Here is a 22,242-nt window from a genome sequence, read left to right as displayed (position 1 = left end):
AATATTAATTACGTTTGCATTGCAAATCATAATGCCGCGTAACTTGACATAACTTATTAGAATCTATTACTATTCTAATTATAATGACTTTATTCTCTTTGATATCTACAAAATTTATACAAATTTCATAGAACAATTTAACCGTCTGACCAGAAGATACACTGTTGAATTCTATTTGATAGTAGAACGAAAATTGATACAATGTGTTTCGTGCATTCGTTCGACACGGCAAATCTGAACGAAGAATAGCTAAAAAGGACTAAATGGAAAGAAAAAGAAATGTCGAAGGCGAAAGCCTTCGCCGTTTGCCGAGTGTTCGAGCGTCAACCAAAAAAGAACTACATAAGAACTTGCTACCTATAAACGGGACTATATAGCCTGTGGTTTGTTTGACAATCTTATCTTAACTCTCTCATTTATATAGTTTCGTTTGATATGCCTATCTTACAGATATTCAAATTATCTCACTACCGGTTTAGTAAATATATCTGTCACCTTCTGCTGCTGCTTAGTCTCTACGTATCAGCACATCAATCTCACGAACGTCGCTCAATAAAATGAAAGCGAGCATCAATATATTTTGTCCGTTTATCACATTCCGGATTGCTAGCGAACTTCGTTGATTCATCGATCTTGATTTTCCACGTACATAGGAATTTTGTCGCAATTGAAAACCAACTCTCGCGTCATTTGACTGCACCAATACTACCTCTTCATCTTCCAAGCATCCTCATCATCTGCATTGATATTGCAGTTTAGCAGAAACCAACCGGACTTGTGTCATTTTTCAGGTTTCTACGGTTGGCTCTGACTTCACGCAACTCTCATTAAAAACAACGGCGCGATTCACGTGAATTTTACGCTTTGCATCCCACGGTCGATAGTTTGTCGACTTCTCCCCGTAGCCAACAAATATCATTTTCTTGCTTTTCACATTGAATTTCTTCGTTTCTACTTTCGGGACGTCTTGTCCATCCGAACACGCGCGTGTGTTTAATTTCCGGCTCGCGACCGCTGATCAATTTTTCGTACGCCATCATGTCCTGTGTACTTGTTTCCAAAGGGTTCTGTTTAGAACATACGCTGCTGTCTTGACAGCTTTGGCCTGCAACGTACTTGACACAGCCTTGGTAATCAACATCGATCTAGCGCTCTCCACCAGGGTACCTATTTCACGCTCCGCCTGTCCATTTTACTGCAGAACACATGGTGCTGATATTTCGTGAATGATTCCCCATTTTCCAGAAAATCGTGAAACTCGCCTCTCGTATATTCCGTCCCATTAGCGTTTTTGTGAGGCTTTCATTTTATCGCGAGTTTGCCTAAACGCAATAGTCTCGTATTCTTGAAATGTTTCAAAAGTCTCTGCTTCGTGACGTGTAAAACAAACAGTCCGAAGACTAGTACTGTCGTCTTTCAACAGGACAAAATATCTTGAACCCACATTCACGAAATTCTCTCTCGTTTACTTGGAATATGCATCTTTCGTTTTTGCTCGCTCGTCTCTACTGTACAGGCTTCAAAAAAATCATTTCAACGCTTGATTTTTAGACTTTGTATCGCGCCGGTCTCTTCGGTTTCTTTCATCGTTTTAACATCAACGCCTTTCATTTTTATCATCTTAGCAGGTTCTCGCGAGACACGTTACGTCCTATCGGTTTCTCCTTATCGAAAAACACACGTCGGAACAGCGAAGAATAGTGTGTTTCCTGCGCGGATAAAGCGTCTTCGCTATTTCGAACTTCACGGCGATCGCTGTGAACGTGAAACGAAAAATCCTCGTCCGTTAACGCTCTCACTGAAACAAATTCCTCTTGCGCAGGCAAGAGTACTTCTTTCAGCGGTTGATCTATCAGTTTATCGTTCATTGAAGCTCCAGCATCTATCTTACCGACACTTTAGCGACTTTGAGTAATGTATCACCAGCTATCTGGGGAAAACATGCCATCTTCGGTGGCTCAGGTTCACGGAAACGTTCGTGACTACGCATAAGTCATACGCATACTCTCATCGAAGTCCGCCAATCACACAGAATCATCAGCGTCCGTTGTTTCCGAGAAAAATGCACTGACGTCGCACACGTGTGCCGTTTAGGACGCGTTATCCGTTTTTCTATTTTTGTACTCTCCGCCAAGGATTCGCTTTTTGCACTTGTCGTACCGATGGCACGTCTCGTGACTGTAATTGCAGCTACTTTTTCTCTTTTAAGTGGTTCGACCCTCCTCGAGTTCTCCACTTCTTTCTCTTATTTCCGGGTTTCACTCGGTGATTTCCAACACGCGGTGCAAGCGACGAAATGGCCTCTTCTTCAACTTCCGACAATCGTCCGCGCGAATGATTTCCGCAATTAATTTCCCTGTGCTGTTCTCTTCTCCCCTGCTAAACTCCCACGCTATAGAGAAGTTTGAGGAATTTCGAGGACAAACAATGCTCAGCAACGATTTCACATCATCGCGACGTTGGAAAGCTGCTCATTCGCGTCGTACGGTTTCTTGCGGATCGTTTCAAATTTTTCTATCTGCGTCGCAAACGAGCTTCTCGTCATTGTTTCGCGTATTCGCTCGTGTCGCCATAACAACGCGTGTACCTTCTTGGAAATCCACCTCTCGCGCCGTACAGTTTATCAAATTTACATGTAACGACTTAACTGATTTACTCTGAACGCTTCTGAAGAATCACTGGCGTCTCTTCCATTCTCTCCCTTTTTCTTTCTTCTTTTAAATTTACCGTTTTATTGAATTCTCGTCAACACATTCCGTCAGCTCACGCGATTCAACAACGACACGTCATATCTCCGTAGAGCGAACTTCTTGCCGTCTAGTTTGGTTTAACGTTTCCTCATCTGTCGTGACAGTCAAGGAAAACGTTCGTTCGATACTACCGATACCAAAGCGAGGAAATTGGAAAAAAGACAAAGTTGGCGCACTACGCTCGAGCAAATACGATAACGCGGTAGCGCGCTGGCTTCACGAACTCTTGGCTTTTATTCGAAGGGAAAACGGTTTTTGAATAAGACAAAGATCGATGCACGTTGTAATTGTATTTCATAAATTTGCTCGGCACGGTGAATCTGAACAATGGCCAACGAATAACTAACTAGAAAGAATAGAAGACTTCGAACGCGAAAGCTGACCATTTGCCGAGCGTTTCAACCAAAAAAAGGAAAAGAGAAAGAAAATTACAGAAAAACTTGCTATCCACAAACGGGACTATATAGCCTGTGATATACTCGAAATTCTTATCTTAAAAAAGTATTTACCACAAACTTGCGAGTGTTTTTCTCGCGGAGGTGGTCGTTAAATAAACTGGCTTCAGCGAGACTCGACTGATTCTCGATGAACCAACCATTCCTGCTACGCCGTATGTAAAATGGAATTTTTTTCCTGAAATTAATTTTGAATTTCTATGCATCATTAGGTATTTCAGAACGTGCGAGCAACAGCGGATTCGCTCATTATCGCGATGCGTCGAGCAGTTCTTTGACCACCGGATCCGGTTCCAGCCTAGCGTCGTCAACAGGCGGATTGCACATGAACGTGCCGATGACGCTCACTCCGATTCCAGTTATGATCACCAGCCCTGACGGTTCTCTTAGACGCGAGAGCATGCAAAGCGCGCAAACTGACTTAAAGCAGTCCATATTTTACACGCACAACGAGGTACTAAACATGTAGCTACTATTTTTCTTTTTATTAGATCGTTGTACACGAACGCCGTCTCTTTAATCCTGCTGCGGTTCTCCACTTCAAGTACACGTTTAAGATCTTCGAGATAAAAGTGATTCTTACGTGTGAAATCCGTTTCTCTGATTTCATTTTCTAACTATACTTGCAGAATCAAGGAAACGCAGTAATAGAATATATCGTTACGTTTTTTAGTCGAAAAAACCAGTACATTCTATCGAAGTTATTTATTTACGACAAGCTATAGGTAATAGTGGCTTTTGTAAATTTTCAGCACTTTTCTGTTTTAAAATCGTGTGTAGAATCTGGCCCTTTTTTTTTTTTTTTTGATGAACTGTAACACATTTTCAGACCATAGTGAAATCTGTTTTTCCATGTAATATAATTTTCTATTAACGCGTTAAATTAAATTAATAAATTAAATTAAATCCTTAAATTTTCTACGGATATGGAATATAAGCGTTCAATGTATTCGAAAAAAACTATTATCGGCCAATTGTTATAATTTTGGATAAGAATAAAACTATCGTAGCGTTTTTTTTGTATTTCCAAGTATCTCACTTCGATGATTGATCTGCGTCGTTAAAGCGTGTCTTAATATCTGTGTTATACGTAACTATGTTTATTTCTAAAATGTCACTTGAACAGGGACACTAGGATTCTAATATATTCTCAAGGTTATATTCGAGAAAATCTTGCTCAATATTTTTAAGAAATAGTAAAGTTCTGAAAGAACAAGTGAGGACAAAAGCGAACCGAAGGCTGCAGCAGGATTAAATAAATCTTCAACTGCACATAGTTTCTTCAAAATATTGCTACGAGGGTCAGATTTCATCTAAATCCAAGGAAGATACAAGTAGCTTAATTTCTCGACATCTACATACGTACAGTCTATGGTACTTAAAAATGATTTAACAATAAAATTATTAGAAAAATTTTATTGTACAGATATGCTGCATACCTATAATAGATAGACTACTGATTTTCATACAAATTCACATTCCTTGGAATATAATTAAGAAAGCTGAATATTGGTAGACAATTACTTTATCTATCAAGTATCATAGAAATCACTGTACTCTGAACATTTTATATATTTCCTCGTATCGATTTCACGCTTTCACGTTTCCTATAAATACATAAAAATCTGCAGTCTGCTAATAGTTATGATATACTAATAGAAATGCAAATATTTTCATTCTGTGTCTAGTTCCTGGACGGTGATCCGCACGTTTTAAATCATTATTCCCACGAGGAATTAAGAAACCAAGAAGATTATGATCGTGTATTGGAAGATATAAACGCGACCTTAAGGAAAAATCGGGCACCGAGTAAGGAAGACAGAAGAATACACAGAGAACCGTCCAAGTGTACCTTAGACTCTAGGAAGAGCGAGTCGAGAGACACGATAAAGAGATCCAGTTCTAGGACGACGATGGATCAAGTTCCAGTTATCAGCTCCCTATCGAAATCACCATCGCGACAGCATTTAGATCCCAGGTATTCAAATCTGTCTCTTCTTTCGATGTTTCTTCAGAGGCAACAGCGTTACGAGTTACAACTTTTGCGTCAACGTTCCATAAGCTACGACACTGACGCAAAATGTGACAGCGAATTTTTATGCAAATTCATATTTTACAAAATATAATTAGGACGATAGAACCGAAACGTAGTCTTCGTCTTAAATAGAAAATAGTCTCGCCTACCAGGTATACGTAGAAATCTCCACGATTTAGATATTTTTATATATTTTCTCATAAAACGTTACATGCTGTGCGATTTTTCTATTTTAAAATTTCGAGATTTTTCGCTTTAAGATTTTCTTAGAAATGCATAAAAATCCGCGGTCTGCTCGCAACGCGATCGTCTCGAGAGAAACCAAAAGCGTGACACAAGGATAAATCATGGGGAATTCTTAGAAATCTTAGAATCTGGCCTTCCATTTCCTTCTATTCGAATGTTCAATGAAAATCCAAAGACCGCGTTTAATTATAGAAACGATGCTAATCTGTGTTTCATCCATTCAGACATACCAAGTTCGCGGAATCTTCGGAAGCGTATCGCGAACCTTCGCCTCATCCTCTCACCTCCTCGAGGTCCAGCCTGGGAGAGAATCACAAGGGCCCGCAGAAAAAGACCAGCTTCATCTTAGGCGACGTCGAACACCACGTGATAGATATGGAGCCTATGAAGGAGTTTCCCACTCGAAACGCGTTGGAGGGCGATTCATCCAAAACGAATCATCTCCCTAGGCACGCTGTTTTCTATCAGGAACAGGTGTAGGTGAGCAAACGTGGACCATCGTTAACCACTTAACGCACGTATTTAACGTGATATGCGTATTTGAAGATAGATTGAGTTTCACTGAATTAATTGTTTTTGACATCGATCTTTGTGGATTGAAAAATTATAGTATTTTGTAAATAAAGATATCCATATCTTCTAGGTTCTAGTTTGAGCGATTATTATATGCATTCAAGCTATAGTATCTTGTATATTTAATTTATACGATAATTTATATGAATTATTAAAGATGTCCATATATGTCATAAAGAAACATGTTATGTATACAATTGCATTTTCACTTGTTTTCCACTATATTGTAATAAATTTTTATTAATAAATAAAGGAATGATCTGTGCGTTAAGGGGTTAAGGAGTTAAGTAGAAGATTTATGAGAAGACTTATTTTAGTCTAGAGAATTTCTTTTCTAGAAGAACCGCAAAAGGTTTGATATTAGCTTCATCGTATATATTGATAAAGAATTTTCTTCAAGCGAATATAGCTGAATTGTACAGACTCTCGTACATTTCGCTTATTTGAATCGAAAAAACCAAAAACTTCCAAATATTATAAATGTAATTAGGATATGAAGTAGACTGCGAAAGAAATATTTAAAAAAGAAGAATTAAAAAAAAAAAAAAAAAAAACGGTGACATTCTGAAATTACAGAGTCAGATTTTGTCGACTTCTTTCGTGTCATTTCGAAAGATAAGAAATAATCGTTCGACGATGGTTGCTGGAACTAGAAATATCGTTTCGAATTGCTGCGCGCCGTCTTTCTTGAATCTGCACGACGGAATTAATTTTACGAATTCGAAAAAATGCTTTTGCAGGTGTAGTTTCAAGAACCTACATCTTCGTAAAATAGACGAAAAGAGATGGTTTTCTTGAAAATTTGAAATTAGAGTACCCCCTTGAACGACCTGAAACGAGATTGCATTAAATCATCAACGACCCCCCTCGTTCGTTAACCATTCCATGCACACACGTAGCATTTACGTCAGCAGGCCCAGGGGGAAGCAAAAAGAGCAGAAAATCTCGGACATCTTCTAATTGACTGGATTTCCGTTCCGCTATCGATGAACCACGGGACCAAAACGAGCTAGAAGCTTTAGATTTCTAGAGGCTAAATTGCCTCGGAGGAGGATCAATTACTCGCCGGGCGATTTGCAACGATCGTGCCCTCTTAAAACAACTTGCCTTCGCCGTACAACTGGGCCTCTAAATTGTTCTAACTGGGACACAAAGACGTCATGCCGCGTAGTTTTCATACATACGCGCCGTTTAAGTTCGACTAACTGGCCAGCATCCTGCACGATTCCAACGATCGAAGTAGTACGAACTCCGCCTTTCGCTTTCTCTTTTTCGCTTCTTTATCGTTATCGTTTCTCTTCTTCCATCGCCTTCGCTCTCCATTTTAACCGGTCATCCTCATCGGCGCGAATTAAGCTGTCGATGGACCGGATCACGAGGACACGAACGACTCGTGGATGAGCGACGACAGACCTGAGTTGATTGGCTCATTTTCATCGAACAGTAAAAACGTTAATACGTAAGAGATTGGGAAATTAGAGCGACGAGTTAACTCGTCTTCCTCGATTCGGTTAGAACGAACGCGAAATTCAGACGTAAAACTGTAGAAGACTTTTTATTCTTCTTCTTTTTCTTCGGTATCGCCTGCCGATATCTGCTGTTTAAAAGAATATTCGGAGGTTTACGTTACGATATCACGCAAAATGGAAGAAATCGCGAGGCTGCTCCTGGACTTGTTTTGGAATGCGAAGCATCCGATTCATTCGGACGCACGGTGCTGTTCTCTCGATGAGAATCGCGGGATTAAATTGAATGAAAGGGACAATTTCTTTTACCTTATCGCCATTAAGATCGTTCTACCGTGTCACTTAACTGACGATTTCCGGGCTCGTTTAACCTTATCTCTCTGGTACACGTTCGCATCAACGAGTCGCGCACTGATCGTAATTCGCCAGAAACTTTGTTCCCCGTAGCAACGTGCGTTATAGTAATAAGATTATAATAAGAATCGAATTACCAAATTTTTAAACTTTGGGCAATGATTGTAGTAGCCAGAAGTGCCGAGACTCGCTGTATGAAATAATACGAAAAGTGATGTACATGTGAAATTTGATGATGATTCCAATTTTGCTTTCATTGAGTTTGGAAATTTAAAAGACAGGAAAAGTGAGTTGTCGCGTTTCGCATTTGTGATATTTAATTGCGTGATATGATCGATATTTTGTTAAAAGGAAAGATGCAATTTAGAAGATCATTGTGAAAATTAGAGATTATTCTTTCGCTTTTTTCTACAGAAAAAGAACGAATTTGTACGAGCCCTTTGATCATTCGGAAGGATATCGTACGTAGTAAGTCAGTGGAATTTAACCGCGATGATTACTGAATGATTTTTTAAAGGCCAGACACTGTCTGACCTTTTTACGCAGGCTGTCGTTCCTATTGGTCGCTGTGAAATTTAATCGACATTTACTGATCGTATCTCTGAATCAGCTGACACCGGCTTCGTTATCTGTCTCGCATAAAACGAATCTGTAGAAAAACTGTAGAAAAACTAATTTCAAACTTTCGCGTCCTGTACACGCGTAACACGTCTATCGAAATAATAAAATACGAAACTCTGCGGTACAAGTGTCGAACAAAAATTCAACCAAAACAAATTACAACTATAGCTTAAGTTTCACTTGTTCGATAAGCATCATCAAACCTAAATTACGTATGTAAACTATTTCGGTATTTCAAATCTAATACAGCTTTCACTTAACAATTGCTCAAATTCTGCGTCTCCAAATTTGTATGGTTTCCCTGGACGTCCTTAATTAAAAACACCCAAATTACCATTTCAAAATCTCTCGTTTCCTTGGCTTCAGTACCATTTTTCTTTAATTGAAAATCAATAAGAGTAGGATATCTAATAAGTCTTCTCAAGAATTAAGTCGCAGAAACAGAAATGACTGTTTTATTTGTCAATTCTATTACTGCAATTTAATGCAATTATTAAATTATAATTTAAACAATAAATTGTAACTGTTTCTTGCGCACTCGAAACTCGTCGAAAACAGCTAACTGGTTAAAATTCAACGCGGTTAAAATGACGCCGAATTAATCCACTAATAAAATACAAAGCATTGGCAACAGCCAGATAGTCGCGTGCAAGAAGCTGTTCAGCTACATTTCCACGACGCTTGGAACGAAGGTAATTCGTAGTGAGGTGTACGAGGAGGCATTTCCACGTTATGATGCAACACGCGATGGCCTGAAGGGCAGTTGGATGAGCAGAGGATTAAGTGGATCCAGAGAGCCACGTAGGTTAGACGACACGACACGACAGGATGAGTTTAGTGGCGGGAAGTGCCCTCGTTATCACGCCAGTCAATTGTTTAATCTCGGCCTAACCTCTTCCCTCCTCGCCCCTACTTCTTATGCCAAGTTTCCACACATACGAGCCATGACACCACGCGAAACACGCTAAACCAGCTATCAAGTTCCTCGAGCACGTAGCTTCGTGCAAGTACATCGCCATGTGTCCTTGTTCTCCAGACACATTTCACCTGCCTCGCAAGCTCGCGATGCTTCCAAGCTATGTACTTTTCTGTGTCTCGAGGCAACTGAGATCGAAAGTGGACGAGTCACGTTGCTCGAATAAAACGACTACTTATCTTTATGCTGAAAATACGTTGCTTTTCACACGGTCGCTCTTCGCACATTCTTCTACCGTGAAATGTTCATTTTTGCTTCGTTGAAGCAGAGTAGGAAATTCGGCAAACGACAGTTACGAAACACCCTTGCACACAAATCTAGAAATCGAAAATCACGAACGACTCACGCTGTTTAGATGAAATTTTTATATGTTTCGCTTCGAATATATTTCCTGATATTCTATTTTTTAGTTTCGATAGCTTTTCCTATGAAATTTTAATTTCCTATAGGTAGTAGGATATGAAATTCCGCAAATGGAAAACTTTCCAATCGTATGCCTTCTTTGTGTCTTGAATAAGTGAGAGATCGAAAGTGGATGAGTCACGTTGCCTACGCAAAATAATAATTCGCCTTTGTATCTTCCGCTTTGAATATATTTTATATCGCAGATCTGTCTCATAGTCACCCTACCCTGAAATTTCAATTTGGTCTGATTTCTTTTAACCAGTTAGCTATCGCGACCTGCTTGAAAAGTGTGTACCTAAAATGTATCGCATTGTTCGCACTATATACACTTCTTTCGTAATAATTATTTACATCTTTCTATTTGTTCGTTTTATTTCGTCCTGGCGCGCAAATATTCAAAACAGCTTAAAATTTACGAATGTATTTTAGTTTTCACCAAGATTGCAATTCGAACAGCAAATCGTAAATGCTTTTTACGCATGACGAGCATACTCGTCAAAGGCAGCAAATTGAAATAATTATTTACGTATTGAAACACGGTCCAGGTAGAACAGAGGTCTGTAATGTCACACGAGTGCAAAGATGTTTCCAACAATTTCCACGTCGCTATCTTCGAGTTCAAACTCACGTAAAAAAAAGAAACGCACGAGTATTCCTGATTATACGTGACAATAACTAACACAAGTTTGATACTTTCGTAACATTTCATAACATTCTTAACATTCAATATACGTGCATGATCCCTGCAAAATTTATTCTTCTTTAACATGAATGATAATCGACCATAGCGATATTGTTTACGATAGCGAAATACTTTACGTATTTGATCGACGGATATCCCGCTCAGCTTACATTTCACAGAAACGATACGAGTCGAATAATTAACCACTCGAAGATAACTTAACTTAAACCTAGTAATTAGTTGCTTGAAGATAATAAGACTTTAAACCACATGACACATGGAGGATCGTGATCGGTGTTAATTGAAGGAAGAGCTAGCTCGATTGCAATTGGAGGTGTGAATAGAAACATGCAAATCGGTGTTCGCAACCTAGTGCAAACGCATAATCGGTATATCAGACCGAGGACAGTCCCAGAGAAGGATGTCGCAATTCGCGTTGCAAGGTAATACGCTTCGTCGTTTCTCTATTCTCGTGCTTCGTGCTGTCATTCTAGACGCTGCTCATTGTCGCCCAGACAATGCCTGTTTTGAATAAGAAACTGAGAGATTCGCGATAACGCGATTGCAAAACGTGACAATAGCAATTACACCTGGTAAACCTCGGTTATTGTGGTCATTGACGCCACGGCTACTTTCTAGATCATGGAAGAAGTTTAATTGAAAGATCTTATTGGGAATTTTTAGCGCTGTAAAATTACATGTAGATTTGTTCGTGTCTGTTAATAATTTTCTGTTAATAATATTTATTATTGTATTTATTTATTTATGATGTTAGGAAATAGACAAGCGACGAGTTGCAGATCGTAAACTCCTCTTTCGTAATTTGCAAAATTTCATTTGTTTTACGATTATTAAAATTGTATTGTCGTTAAAATTATCGAAGAAACTCTATCGATATTGATCGTTTCTAACTCGTGATAAAATTCTATCAATAATATCGAATTCAATCGTGCAGGAGGGATCTGCTTGCAGATTTTATTTTAGAAGAACAGAGGAGTACGTGATTGGCTGAACGGAAAAGTAATTGACGGATTCACGGTATTTATCGTAAAGGAAATTCTTCAACCCAACCGAAGAGTACATTTTTCGAATTTAACTTTAAACAAGGAAAGAACTAAATAAGGGTTAGTTAAAATGAAATTTACAATTTGAATCACACGATTCGTAGTTCAAAAACTGAAGAATGCATCGCGAATTCCATCGTAAATTTTCGCGAGCAAAAGGTCAAAGAACCAAAGCGGAGGAGTATCACGAGACGTTTTAGTATCCTGACGCAACAATAAAAGGCGAGGATGAGTGTCACAAGGTGAGAAATGGTAACCTCGACGAGCCACGACGAAGACACGGGTACTTTCTCGCGGTAAAATCATTGTCAATGTTCGAGGGCGAGAAAAAGAATGATTACTTGGAAAAGAGTTTTATTACGCGCTCGTTTGCCTCATTTTCACAACAATCGTGACTAAGATAGCCGTACTCGAAGGTTGTCACACTTTTGAAACCGATTCAGCTCGTGCATTTCGATAGCAACGCGCGTACTGCACGCTTTTTCTCGTGGAATTTACGAGAAAAGTTACGAATCTTCCATGAAAACATACATACGTACGAATGAATGACGTTACAGTTATAATTAATCACCGGCCCTCACGTGGATTTCATTCAATAGTGAATCAGCTGTCCAGGAAATTCGTTAAGTCGTGAATCATGCACGGAGGCGAGTATGCAAATGATTCAAATTTCTCAAATTTCTGGAAATTACTTCAAACGTATTCTGTGTATATCCCGACTTCATTTATTCCTTCCTCTCTTAATTAATGGAATTCCTCTCTTAATTAATTGGACTCTTTGATTTTCAATTTTACGAATTATCTCAAACATCTTCGATACGATTTAGTTGACAAATACTGAAAATTCTGAATATTCTTAAATACGGACGACGATATTCCTCGTTCATTCACTATGCAATATCATACCCCTGCATCTCTACGCATTCGATTAAAAATTTCAACGAGTATACGTTCGATTTAAAGCAAAGAACCTGAAACGATCGATTGCACAAAAATGCCCTGTTGCAAGTATACAAATCTTCCATGAAAAATTAGAAAGAGTCGTTCAAGTCTATAAACAACGTTGCGAATCCGTGAAACTTGGATGAGAAGATTACGCAAACTGGTGACTTCCACCTGTATGATAATTCTAACGTTGATGAAAGTTTCAAATATCAATGACCTTGGTTGCATCGAATCGAGTATCTGTTATGGTAGAATATGAAAATTGATGGCCCATAGAAGGAAGATTTGGACGGATCAGGCCAGATGATGATCGTTGCTTGTCAAAGTACTGACGGCACTCATCGAAACGTCACGGTCGTGCCCTCCGGCCTCGTTGACGTAATTGGTTATTATCACGGCGAAGTGTGTCCCCCATTAGTGGATACCAGTGTACACACTGGCCCATGTTAGTGCACATTAGCGTGTACGGTGTGCACACAAGCCGATGCACCGTGTACGCACGTGCTCTGCTCGCGAAACGATCTCGCGATCAACGAAAAATTATCTAACGAGCAGCGTTATGCGAATGAAATAATAGATTGGAAGCATTGTTGAAAACCAGCCTACACGATCGAATTTTAGTGGGCCAATCATCATTGCAAATTGTTGATTTACTGAACGATATTGCCTCGTTGCTTTATTTAACCCATTGAGAATCAACGTTCCGTTGACACATCTCGTCCGAAATCTTTTCTTCGATAGCTCTGCCTCGTTGAATTATGTTTTCGTACATCGCCGCTATAAATATGGTAATTTCAAAAATTCCTATTTGTTTTTCCTTCTACCTGCTTAGTAGATTCTACGATTTCCTGAACTTGAGAGAAGGTTAATTTCGGGGAAGTATTTATTTAGAAGTTTCCGGCGGATCATCGGCTTCGTCCTTAATTGCTTGAATTCGGATAGGTTGGTTGATTTAAACGAGACCTAAGAAAACAATTTCAAGCGAAGGAGAAGACGTCTAACAGTTGTGACGACTTTCTACACCTTGAGCAACAGAGTAATTGAGAACTACTCGATTAGTATAGCCGAAAAACCCAATGCCAAAATCAACATTCATGGTTCGCGTGTTTAAATCTCATCAAATATGCGTAGCATCTCCGACATACTGCTTCTATGAATTCTCATAAATTCTTCAAGGCTTATGAATCAAGTCTGACTAACGAATCGATAACTCTGCTCCAGCCATTGGTGACGTTGATCGAGCGCAGACTTTGTGGAATTTAGACTAACTTAATGCTACTTTTGTTGAAAACTTCCGATCGAATTTCAGTGGGACAATAACAATTGTAAATTGACGATTCGATCAACGATATTGTAAGAATTCTTTCGAGTAATCGTTGTTGCTTTATTTCAGAAATTACGGTACTTTATCTCCGAATGATTCAATGATAATAAACTAACGAATAAGCATAAAAGCGGTAAGTTTCTGAGAAAAGACACGAAATAGGAAATTTGAATAATTTTTCGTCAATAGATAAGAGAAAGATTTAGATCGATGGACGAGAGAAATTAGTGATGCAAATGTTATTCCTACTAATATTTAATAAACTAATATTTCAGCCCTTTTGCACTTTCAACTATAATATTATTAGCGAATGAGAAACTTTGGAAGTCGTTGAAACTTACCAGTACCGATAAATTCCTCTACATGACAATAACGCGATTATTTTGCTAATAAGAGTAAGAAAATTTTCTAAACGAATTTACAAGTTACAAGCTACATAATTATGCTATTCCACGTAGAGTTAAACAATTATACAGTAGAATTCTGTAACCTAGAACATGTTATTTACCACACACACACGATTCACTAACATTACAGTAAATTACCGCGCAATTACCGTAAATTAACGTGGAAATTAAACGAAAATTACTTCATTTGCCAAACGATAGACTATAAACCTTCCAATATTCGCAATACGAAATAACCCTAATTTATGAAAGAAAAAACCGCGACAAGCAGAAAGGAAGATAAAGGCTCGCTACACAAGAAGACGAGACAACGCCATAGGTCGTCAGGCAAGACGTCGTTGCGAATGTGTACGTGACTCAATGCTGATCGGCGATCCTCGATCTCGTTGAGAAGTAGGAGGAAAAGGCTAGGTAAGAGAGAAAATGGAAGGGATAAAGGCGGACGAGGAAGGTGCGTTGACGTCACTGGGCAAGCTCGCTGCTCGGTACGCTCGTTGGCAACGCGATCGCAGTTTCACCAGGTTTCAACGTCGACCTCGCCGCACTCCGGTCTTTTCGATCGTCGAGCAGAAAAATCTCGACGATCTGTGCGCGAAAAGTCGCCGCGAAACCGTTCGAGTATCGCGAAACGGCGCGTCGTTGCAGTGGCGGGAAATTCGTAATTCAAAAAGTGACGCAGTCGATCGAACGACATCTGTGAAGCGGCGAAGATCACGTGGCCAACCGTGTCGATGACTCGAACTTGAATTTCAACGCTGTGAGTGGAAATTTCGCGCGTGTTTTCTCCCTTTTCGATTTAGATTTCGTGAAATAATCGATAAAGCCCGGCGACAAATCCGCAATTCGAGCAAGCGGGATAAGACGAGAATCGGATGGATTTTTGTGGCTGCTGTTGGTATCACTGGTTCGTTTGAAAGGTAAACGTCGATGACGTGAGGGAATGCGTTAATTGATCGGCACAACGATCGTTTCGTTCACGTGATCTACGGCGGAAAGACAACGAAACGGCCGGTCAGATGATCGATGATTAATGGCCGGCAGTACGCGAATTTTCCGACATCCGATCGCGTGTCAACCTCCTTCCTTCTCGACACGAAATCAAACCTGCTGTCGTGCACGATGCCGGTGGTCACGAAAGAACATGATGAGTTTTTTTCCAAGAAATCTTTTCCATTGTGCAATTTCTACGTAGTATCGTAATTATTTCGAATCTTGATCTTGTTCCTCAAGTCAGCCGTTTTCCGTTCATCTTAACAATGATGTTTATCCTTCGAAGCCGAATAGACAGAGCGCGTTGTATTAGCTTCGAAGCTGCTACTCGACAGCTGTTCCTACGAGTTTGTCGATTTTGAATGTTTCACAAGTTTGATTCGTTTGTATGAAGAAATTTGCCACACCGCGTTACTGTGACGGGAGATAACAGAGATTTTCTCAAGGTTGTTTAATTTTGGTACACGTTGGCGCAAAAAGTAGAACAGCCTCCTTTCTATTTTATTCGAGATATCATCGATAAACATCACCGGCTTCTTTATTCTCCGTAGTTCGAATGACAATGAACGTAACTGTATATAACACAGGTGAATGAGTGGTCTCTTGAATAGGATACATGTTGCTACGTTGACATTTGTATTCAACTTCAATGGGAATCAACGTGTAACAAAAGTGTCGATAAAATCGGTCGATAAAAAAGTCGTTTGGACTTCTTCTATAAGGAAAAAGTACGACGGACAAGGCGCTTTTATCGTTTTCTCTTTCGAAACGCGCGAATTAAATATCAGCTGAGTGACTAAATAATTTGAATTTTAAAATCTTTAGATTCGTTTTATTCCATTCGAATACTCCTTAAATACTCCAGAATTGAAAAACCTTCAATTCCAAACTTGACATCCATTTAATTAACAATTCGTTGCACTAACGGTTTTCAAGCTTTCGAACAGAAAATTCCAAACTTTTTATTAATTGCTTTTACGATAAAAGATACACGTGGAATCAGATATATCACATATGGTATACATGGTATATGATATTTATGATATAGATATATTTAGCATACACGTATAGTGCAATCAAATATGCTAACAGATACGGTATATTGATAAGAATATTTCTCAAGATATCAATTTCTTCTTCGCTTCTTTATCAACTATATGGAAACCAAGCTGGATCTTTTACCTTTTACTTCAGCTCAAAATATATTTCTTGTTCCTTCGAATTCAAGAATGCAATTTCAAGACTACCAATTTGTTCCAAACAAGAAACTACTAATACGAGCAAATTTAATCAAGTTGAAAACGTAAGCTATATGCAAAGATATAAATACAAATTTTCGGTATCGCACAAAACATTGGTGTAAACTTAACGTTTACAATTTTACTCCTACCTTACGATACTTCTATTTTACGATAGCGCTAGAAGCTATTTTTAGGTTGTAACGTAACAATGGATTTTGTACGTGCAAGTAAAAAAATAAAATCCGTACGCGAAGAAAGGAAATTCAGAGTCTGAGAATAGAACGCAGAAAATGATCCACCAATTTATAGAAAATTCATAAAAACATAATGAAACATGTTGATAGAAACATGTTAATAACATAATTCATTATTCTTGTCCACTAAAGAAATAATTTGCCATTATTTCGCGCTATCTACCGCTTACACGCATCGTTTCTGCTGGAAGCACACATTTGCCACGACGGAAATTTGAACGTCTGCTAAACAGCAAATTTCTGCAATGACAAGTCCAGTGTGTAACACGATTACCCAATTATTCGGTAAGACGGATACGGATCATCTGTTGGCGCAGATCTGCCGATCGTGCGAATTCAACCGCAAGAATCGCATCGTAACGACCGACCAAACCTAATCATCGCGGTTCGAATGCTTACGTGCGCAAGTTTCTGCACTCTCCCTACCGGAAACGTCCCTCTTCTGCTCCCGTGGCGACGATCACGCACACGATTAAACCCCACCGCAATTATTTAACCCTCGCCACCAACAGATTCGTGATATTTGTCGATAAATACCCTTTATTTTTTTTATTTTTTTGTTTTTTTTTGTTTTGCTTTTCGTCGTCAAACTGGAAGGATCGACACGATCATTAAAAAACAGGAAAAACGACAGATTCTTCGATGGGATGGGTTCAGTTGTTCGTTAACAAACGACTCGAGACTGGTTTGGATGACTTGTAAGTTGCACGTTTCACGAACGAGCCTTTTCACGAAAGATATTGTTAACGTTGCAGAAGGTGGAAGAAGTTGATCGTTATAAGAGATTCAAATTCAATGATGGCAATTCAATAATCGAAGGCTAATGTACATCTGCTGGAACTTGAGTCGAGTGGCCGGAGGATTTTCAATGACAGTTTTACCATTTTTTAAAGGGTCCATTCGATCGCTTGGTAGAAGCAATCTCTTTTCAAAATTTACCTTGGAATTTTTGATTATCAGATTGTTAGCAGGTATAATGAAAAATTAGAATTTGTCAATTTTATCGTCCCGATACACAGTTCGTGTTCATCTGCTCGAAAAGTATGTGTGTTACTTGTATAAATTTGTTACGGTCACAAGATGCCGCAAAGAACAACTTTAAAATATTATATTTATAACGTTGTCGCTCCTCTTTATTTTAGAATAGACGTCACTCCGGAACAGCCCAATTAATCATTCAATCTTTTCTTTCGAAAAACTACAAGTGTCATCGAAAAAGCCTCGTTAACGAGATACCCTGTTACGTATTTCGGGAAGGAATTTTAACAAGATTGCCTCTTAGAATTCTTCCCATCGATCCATCTTTTTCCACTTCTATCAAATCAACTATTCCGTTGACGTTTCATCGAAAAGATTATGGAAAAAAAATTGCGAAACTGGCACGTACGATCGTCATATTGTATTATATTCAACGAATCTTTTCAATCCTTTCAATCGGTCAATTTCGGTTTCTTATTCGAACCAGAAACGACATTCCTCTCAAACTTAGCGTTCAAATATTTGGCAGAGATTCGTGACTCTTGCAATCCCGTTAAATGTAACGCAGAATATACCTCCACTGTCAGAAACAGTAAGAAATTTTCAAACAACCAGATATTCTCGAGAAAAGAAATTTGTGACTTTCGGTATTGTTATCGTATCGCGTATCGCGTATTCCGTGAAAAATAGGATTTTTTGAAGTGACACGGTTGGAAGGTGAGGCGAAAAATGTGAACGCAGCGAGTTTTTGCGTTTCGCATCCGGCGAAATTCAATTCGCGGATAATCAACGCGTTTCGTACACGTGCCACGCGTGTTCACGCGTATGTGCCACCGTGTCAGCATTATCCCCGCCATAAGAGGAAAACGCCATGGCATCCGTTGGCACAATCTCGTGCAACGGCCGGGAATCTGAAACAGTTGCGAGTGCGACGCGCTTACGTGCGCTGCTCCAGCTGCAAAACGCGGGGAAACGTTCGCTCTTTGAATGAGAACAGTCTAAATCTTAGTGAGAATCTTTATATATATATACTTTGTATCTTTTCCTATTTTTATTATCCCGAAAGAAAATTCGCGAGATTAATCGTCACTGTCGACGAGAGTTGACTATGTTGGTTTTATCTGGAAATTCGCTTATGTTCACTTTGAACTTTTTTCTTTTTCTGTTATTACATTAGAAGATACTTTTGAGTCGAAGAATTAAAAATCGAGATCGATCATGGATTTGGTAAAGTTTCACGTAGATTCTACTTACTCTTGTTCCTTGCAAAGATGTGTTTCTATCGTCGATGAATATATCGTAAATATAACGTATCCCGAAGGAATGAAGTATTACAGAGTATTTGAAAACTCAGAGAGAAGATTGTCGAAAGTATATACAAAGTACGGTCGTTTCTTGCTCCTTTTTTATTAAATAAATTCTGCGATATCTGTATCAAAGTTTCGAGTAAACTTCGTATTTCTTAAAAGTATTTTTTAAAAGGCAACGAGAAATTCGACTATCGAACGCATCGATTCAGAGAAACCATCGAACGAATGGAAGAAAACGACGAGCGAGTGGTAAACAAGGAAATTACGTTCGTAATTAATCGCGTCTCCGTTCGCGTAAACTGGTTTCGTGTTTTTAGAAAAACACTATCTGACGACCCGTCTTTTCTTTTTCTTCGTCTCAAATATAACGGTCCAAACTTTCGCTGTTCTCGCGTGGTGTAACGATTCCATTTTCGCTCGAACGTTTTATCATTAGCTCGTAAAAAGTACTCACCGTTCTTTCTTACTTTTACGGTTTAAGCCATTTACGGGCTGACAAGCGCGCGATAATAACGCATTGGCCAGGGAAATTCAGTGAATCACGAACCAGCGAGAATATAATTTATGTCATCGTGCCAGATAAGCGGTATTTATGCAGTATTTACAATTTTTCACCGTTTGTTTGCCGCGACATTTTTCGTCTCTGTCGAGATACCCGCCATACGTACTTTGTCACAGTGCGTTGATAATATTATTTTCTACGCGATAAAGCTACGATCGTTCGGTTCGATAAGACAAAAAAAGAAAAACATATAATCACGACGGCTTAAAAAACGCGTCGACGAGGAGGAAGCAGTTCCCAACGAAACGATTCTTCGTTAATCGCCCGCGAAAATTCAGTTCCGTGCTGTTACGTGTTTCCCTTTATTATGATCCAGAGATTACGACGCAGATTAATCGGCAAAATCTGCAAAATAATAATTATGTAATGGCTCATCGATGGTTTAATCTGGCCAACCTCGTCCTTCCCACCACTCTTTCATACTCGTTTTCCGTCATTATCTTGTTTTTTCTCTCTCTCTTTCTCTCTCTCTCTCTCTCTCTCTCCCTGGTCTAAAACAATCGCAGGAATCGCGGGAATCTCGACTTCTTGTCGCTTTCCTGCACACATTCTTCGCACAGTTTTCCACATTCCTCGACGATGAAGAAGAAAATGGAAAACTTGACCTTGTTAATACATATGGTGGAAGATATTTTTATATTGTGAAATCAGAGGATTTTCTTATAAATGTACCCGTAATTATATCGCAGGAGAACTATAACCAATTAAGTCACCAAGTTGTCGACCTTATAACGAAGCTTTTTATAAAACAAGTTAATTTTCACTCGAAAATAAGTGAAGATATTTTCATCGTGTTTGAGTCTGGTTTAGAGGTTTTGCCACGAGTGGTTTTCATTCTGAATTTCTTCGATCGCTGGAAACACGAAACGGACTTTTTGACGAATTGACTTTCGCTTTATCAAGACAGAAATACGATTATACGTACTTACCCATTTTGAATATATTTCTTCATTTATAATCTTGTCTAGTATAAACGTAAATACGTGGTGCATAGTTACGTGGAATTAAAGCGACACAAAGAAAACGAGTAAGTACATGTAATCACGTTTCTTGCTCGATAAAATTAAACGTCAAATTAATTAACATCATGAAAGATACTTGCACGTATTTTTAGGAATTTTCGAAAAAATTCTGCTCTTTCTTTGGTTCTAGTATTAAGTATAGATTAGAGTTTGATAGATTCAACTAATTTAATGAATCGCCTGATTTGAGTATTATTCATAAAAAAAAAAGATAATACCTGAGCTTATTTTTATCAGGAAGTGGCTGGCAGCGTTCAATCAAAATTCCGAAAAAAAACATACCATCGATAATTCCCTAAAATTCTATCGAAACCGGAAACAAGGAACACGTCATCGACACATTGTCTCGATCTCCGGAACCTTCTCGTCAGCGTGATGTAAATTCATCGGCATCCTCTGCACCTCCTTCCCTCCTATCCTTCCTTTAATCGAACAATCGAGATACCCCAGACGAAAAGAAAAAAAGAAAAAGAAATGTCGCAAAACTTGTTGTCTGAGGCCCGATGCAAACGACGCAGTTCTGTCGCGCTTTTCAACGGCCTCCTCCAGTCAATTCTATGGGAAAATACCGACGACGTTTTTCACGCGATAAAATTGACAACACGCTCGCGCAAACGAGTATAATTTATATATTAAGTCCTTTCATAAGTATCATCGCGTTGATTATTAGTGGACTATTTATGAAAATTCATATTTTTATTAACACGACGAAAGAAATGGAATCCGAAGGAAAGATTTATTTCACTCGCCAAATATTATAAATTTCTAACTCTGCCGGTCATTGATTAAAAATTTCAACCGAGTTACATTTTACTTTAGAAATTCAAAACGCAAAAGTACGAGACGACATTACTTGTGGGACGATCTGGACATTTCTGCACAGTAATTTATTAACTAACGATATTAACGTACTGATCGTACGTTATAGATCTCTCTTTTATAATTTTACAATATTACGTCAAACATTGTAAATTTATAGAACCTGAAGTATAGTACTTACTGGTACTAATAATTTGTCACTACTGACCAATTTCATCAATGATATTAGTTCAAGATTATGCAAGACAGCTCTGATGATACATAAGAATATTGTCGTTTATAGTTGTAACGTAAATTCCTTTTGTTTCCCTATTTGATTACATAAACGAAAAAAATATAGAGGATCCGGTCGAATAACACGTAAAAGCAGACACGACGTAATTCCGTATAAAGTTTCAGTATACTCGATCAGTTTTCAAACTCGATTTTCTCGTAAACTAACCCGAGAATGAAAAGCTTTCATTCTATGTATTTTTCTTATTTTTCTACGAGTAATCGTGTCCTGCACGCTGTCACAATTATTCCGCCGGATCCTGTGTGTTAAAAGTTATTTTGTCACAACGCCCGTGTACATTGCTCCCCATTTTAATAACATAACGCACAAAATCGATTACGCACCGTAGGGACGAGGTATGGTGGGATTCCGCGAACGGAAGGGCGGTGTGAATGCCGGTGGAAAGTGAGAGGAAACGAAGAAACGATGGCAGAAAACGGAACTTTGCTCTTCAACGGCCGTCAGTCATCGTCGCGTGGACACTTCCAG

At 38.8% G+C, this 22,242-nt stretch overlaps 1 protein-coding gene across 4 annotated transcripts in view; it reads left to right on the top strand.

The window, feature by feature from the left end:
- Window positions 1–22,239, top strand: part of LOC138186707 (ATP-sensitive inward rectifier potassium channel 12) — a 43,830-nt gene extending 21,591 nt beyond the window's left edge. For all 4 annotated transcript variants that reach the window (XM_069126817.1, XM_069126818.1, XM_069126819.1 and 1 more), the window contains 4 exons: window positions 3,418–3,659; window positions 4,894–5,183; window positions 5,711–5,966; window positions 22,103–22,239. In XM_069126817.1, coding sequence (XP_068982918.1) covers window positions 3,418–3,659; window positions 4,894–5,183; window positions 5,711–5,966 — 788 coding nt within the window. In that variant the 3' untranslated portion in view covers window positions 22,103–22,239. The remainder of the gene's footprint in view (window positions 1–3,417; window positions 3,660–4,893; window positions 5,184–5,710; window positions 5,967–22,102) is intronic.
- Window positions 22,240–22,242: the final 3 nt, after the last annotated feature.

This window comes from Bombus flavifrons, chromosome 14, assembly GCF_040668555.2.
Source record: "Bombus flavifrons isolate JBK064 chromosome 14, iyBomFlav1_principal, whole genome shotgun sequence".
NCBI classification, from domain to species: domain Eukaryota; kingdom Metazoa; phylum Arthropoda; class Insecta; order Hymenoptera; family Apidae; genus Bombus; species Bombus flavifrons.
Note: the sequence above shows the minus strand (reverse complement) of the source record. Positions and strands in the feature narration are given on the sequence as shown.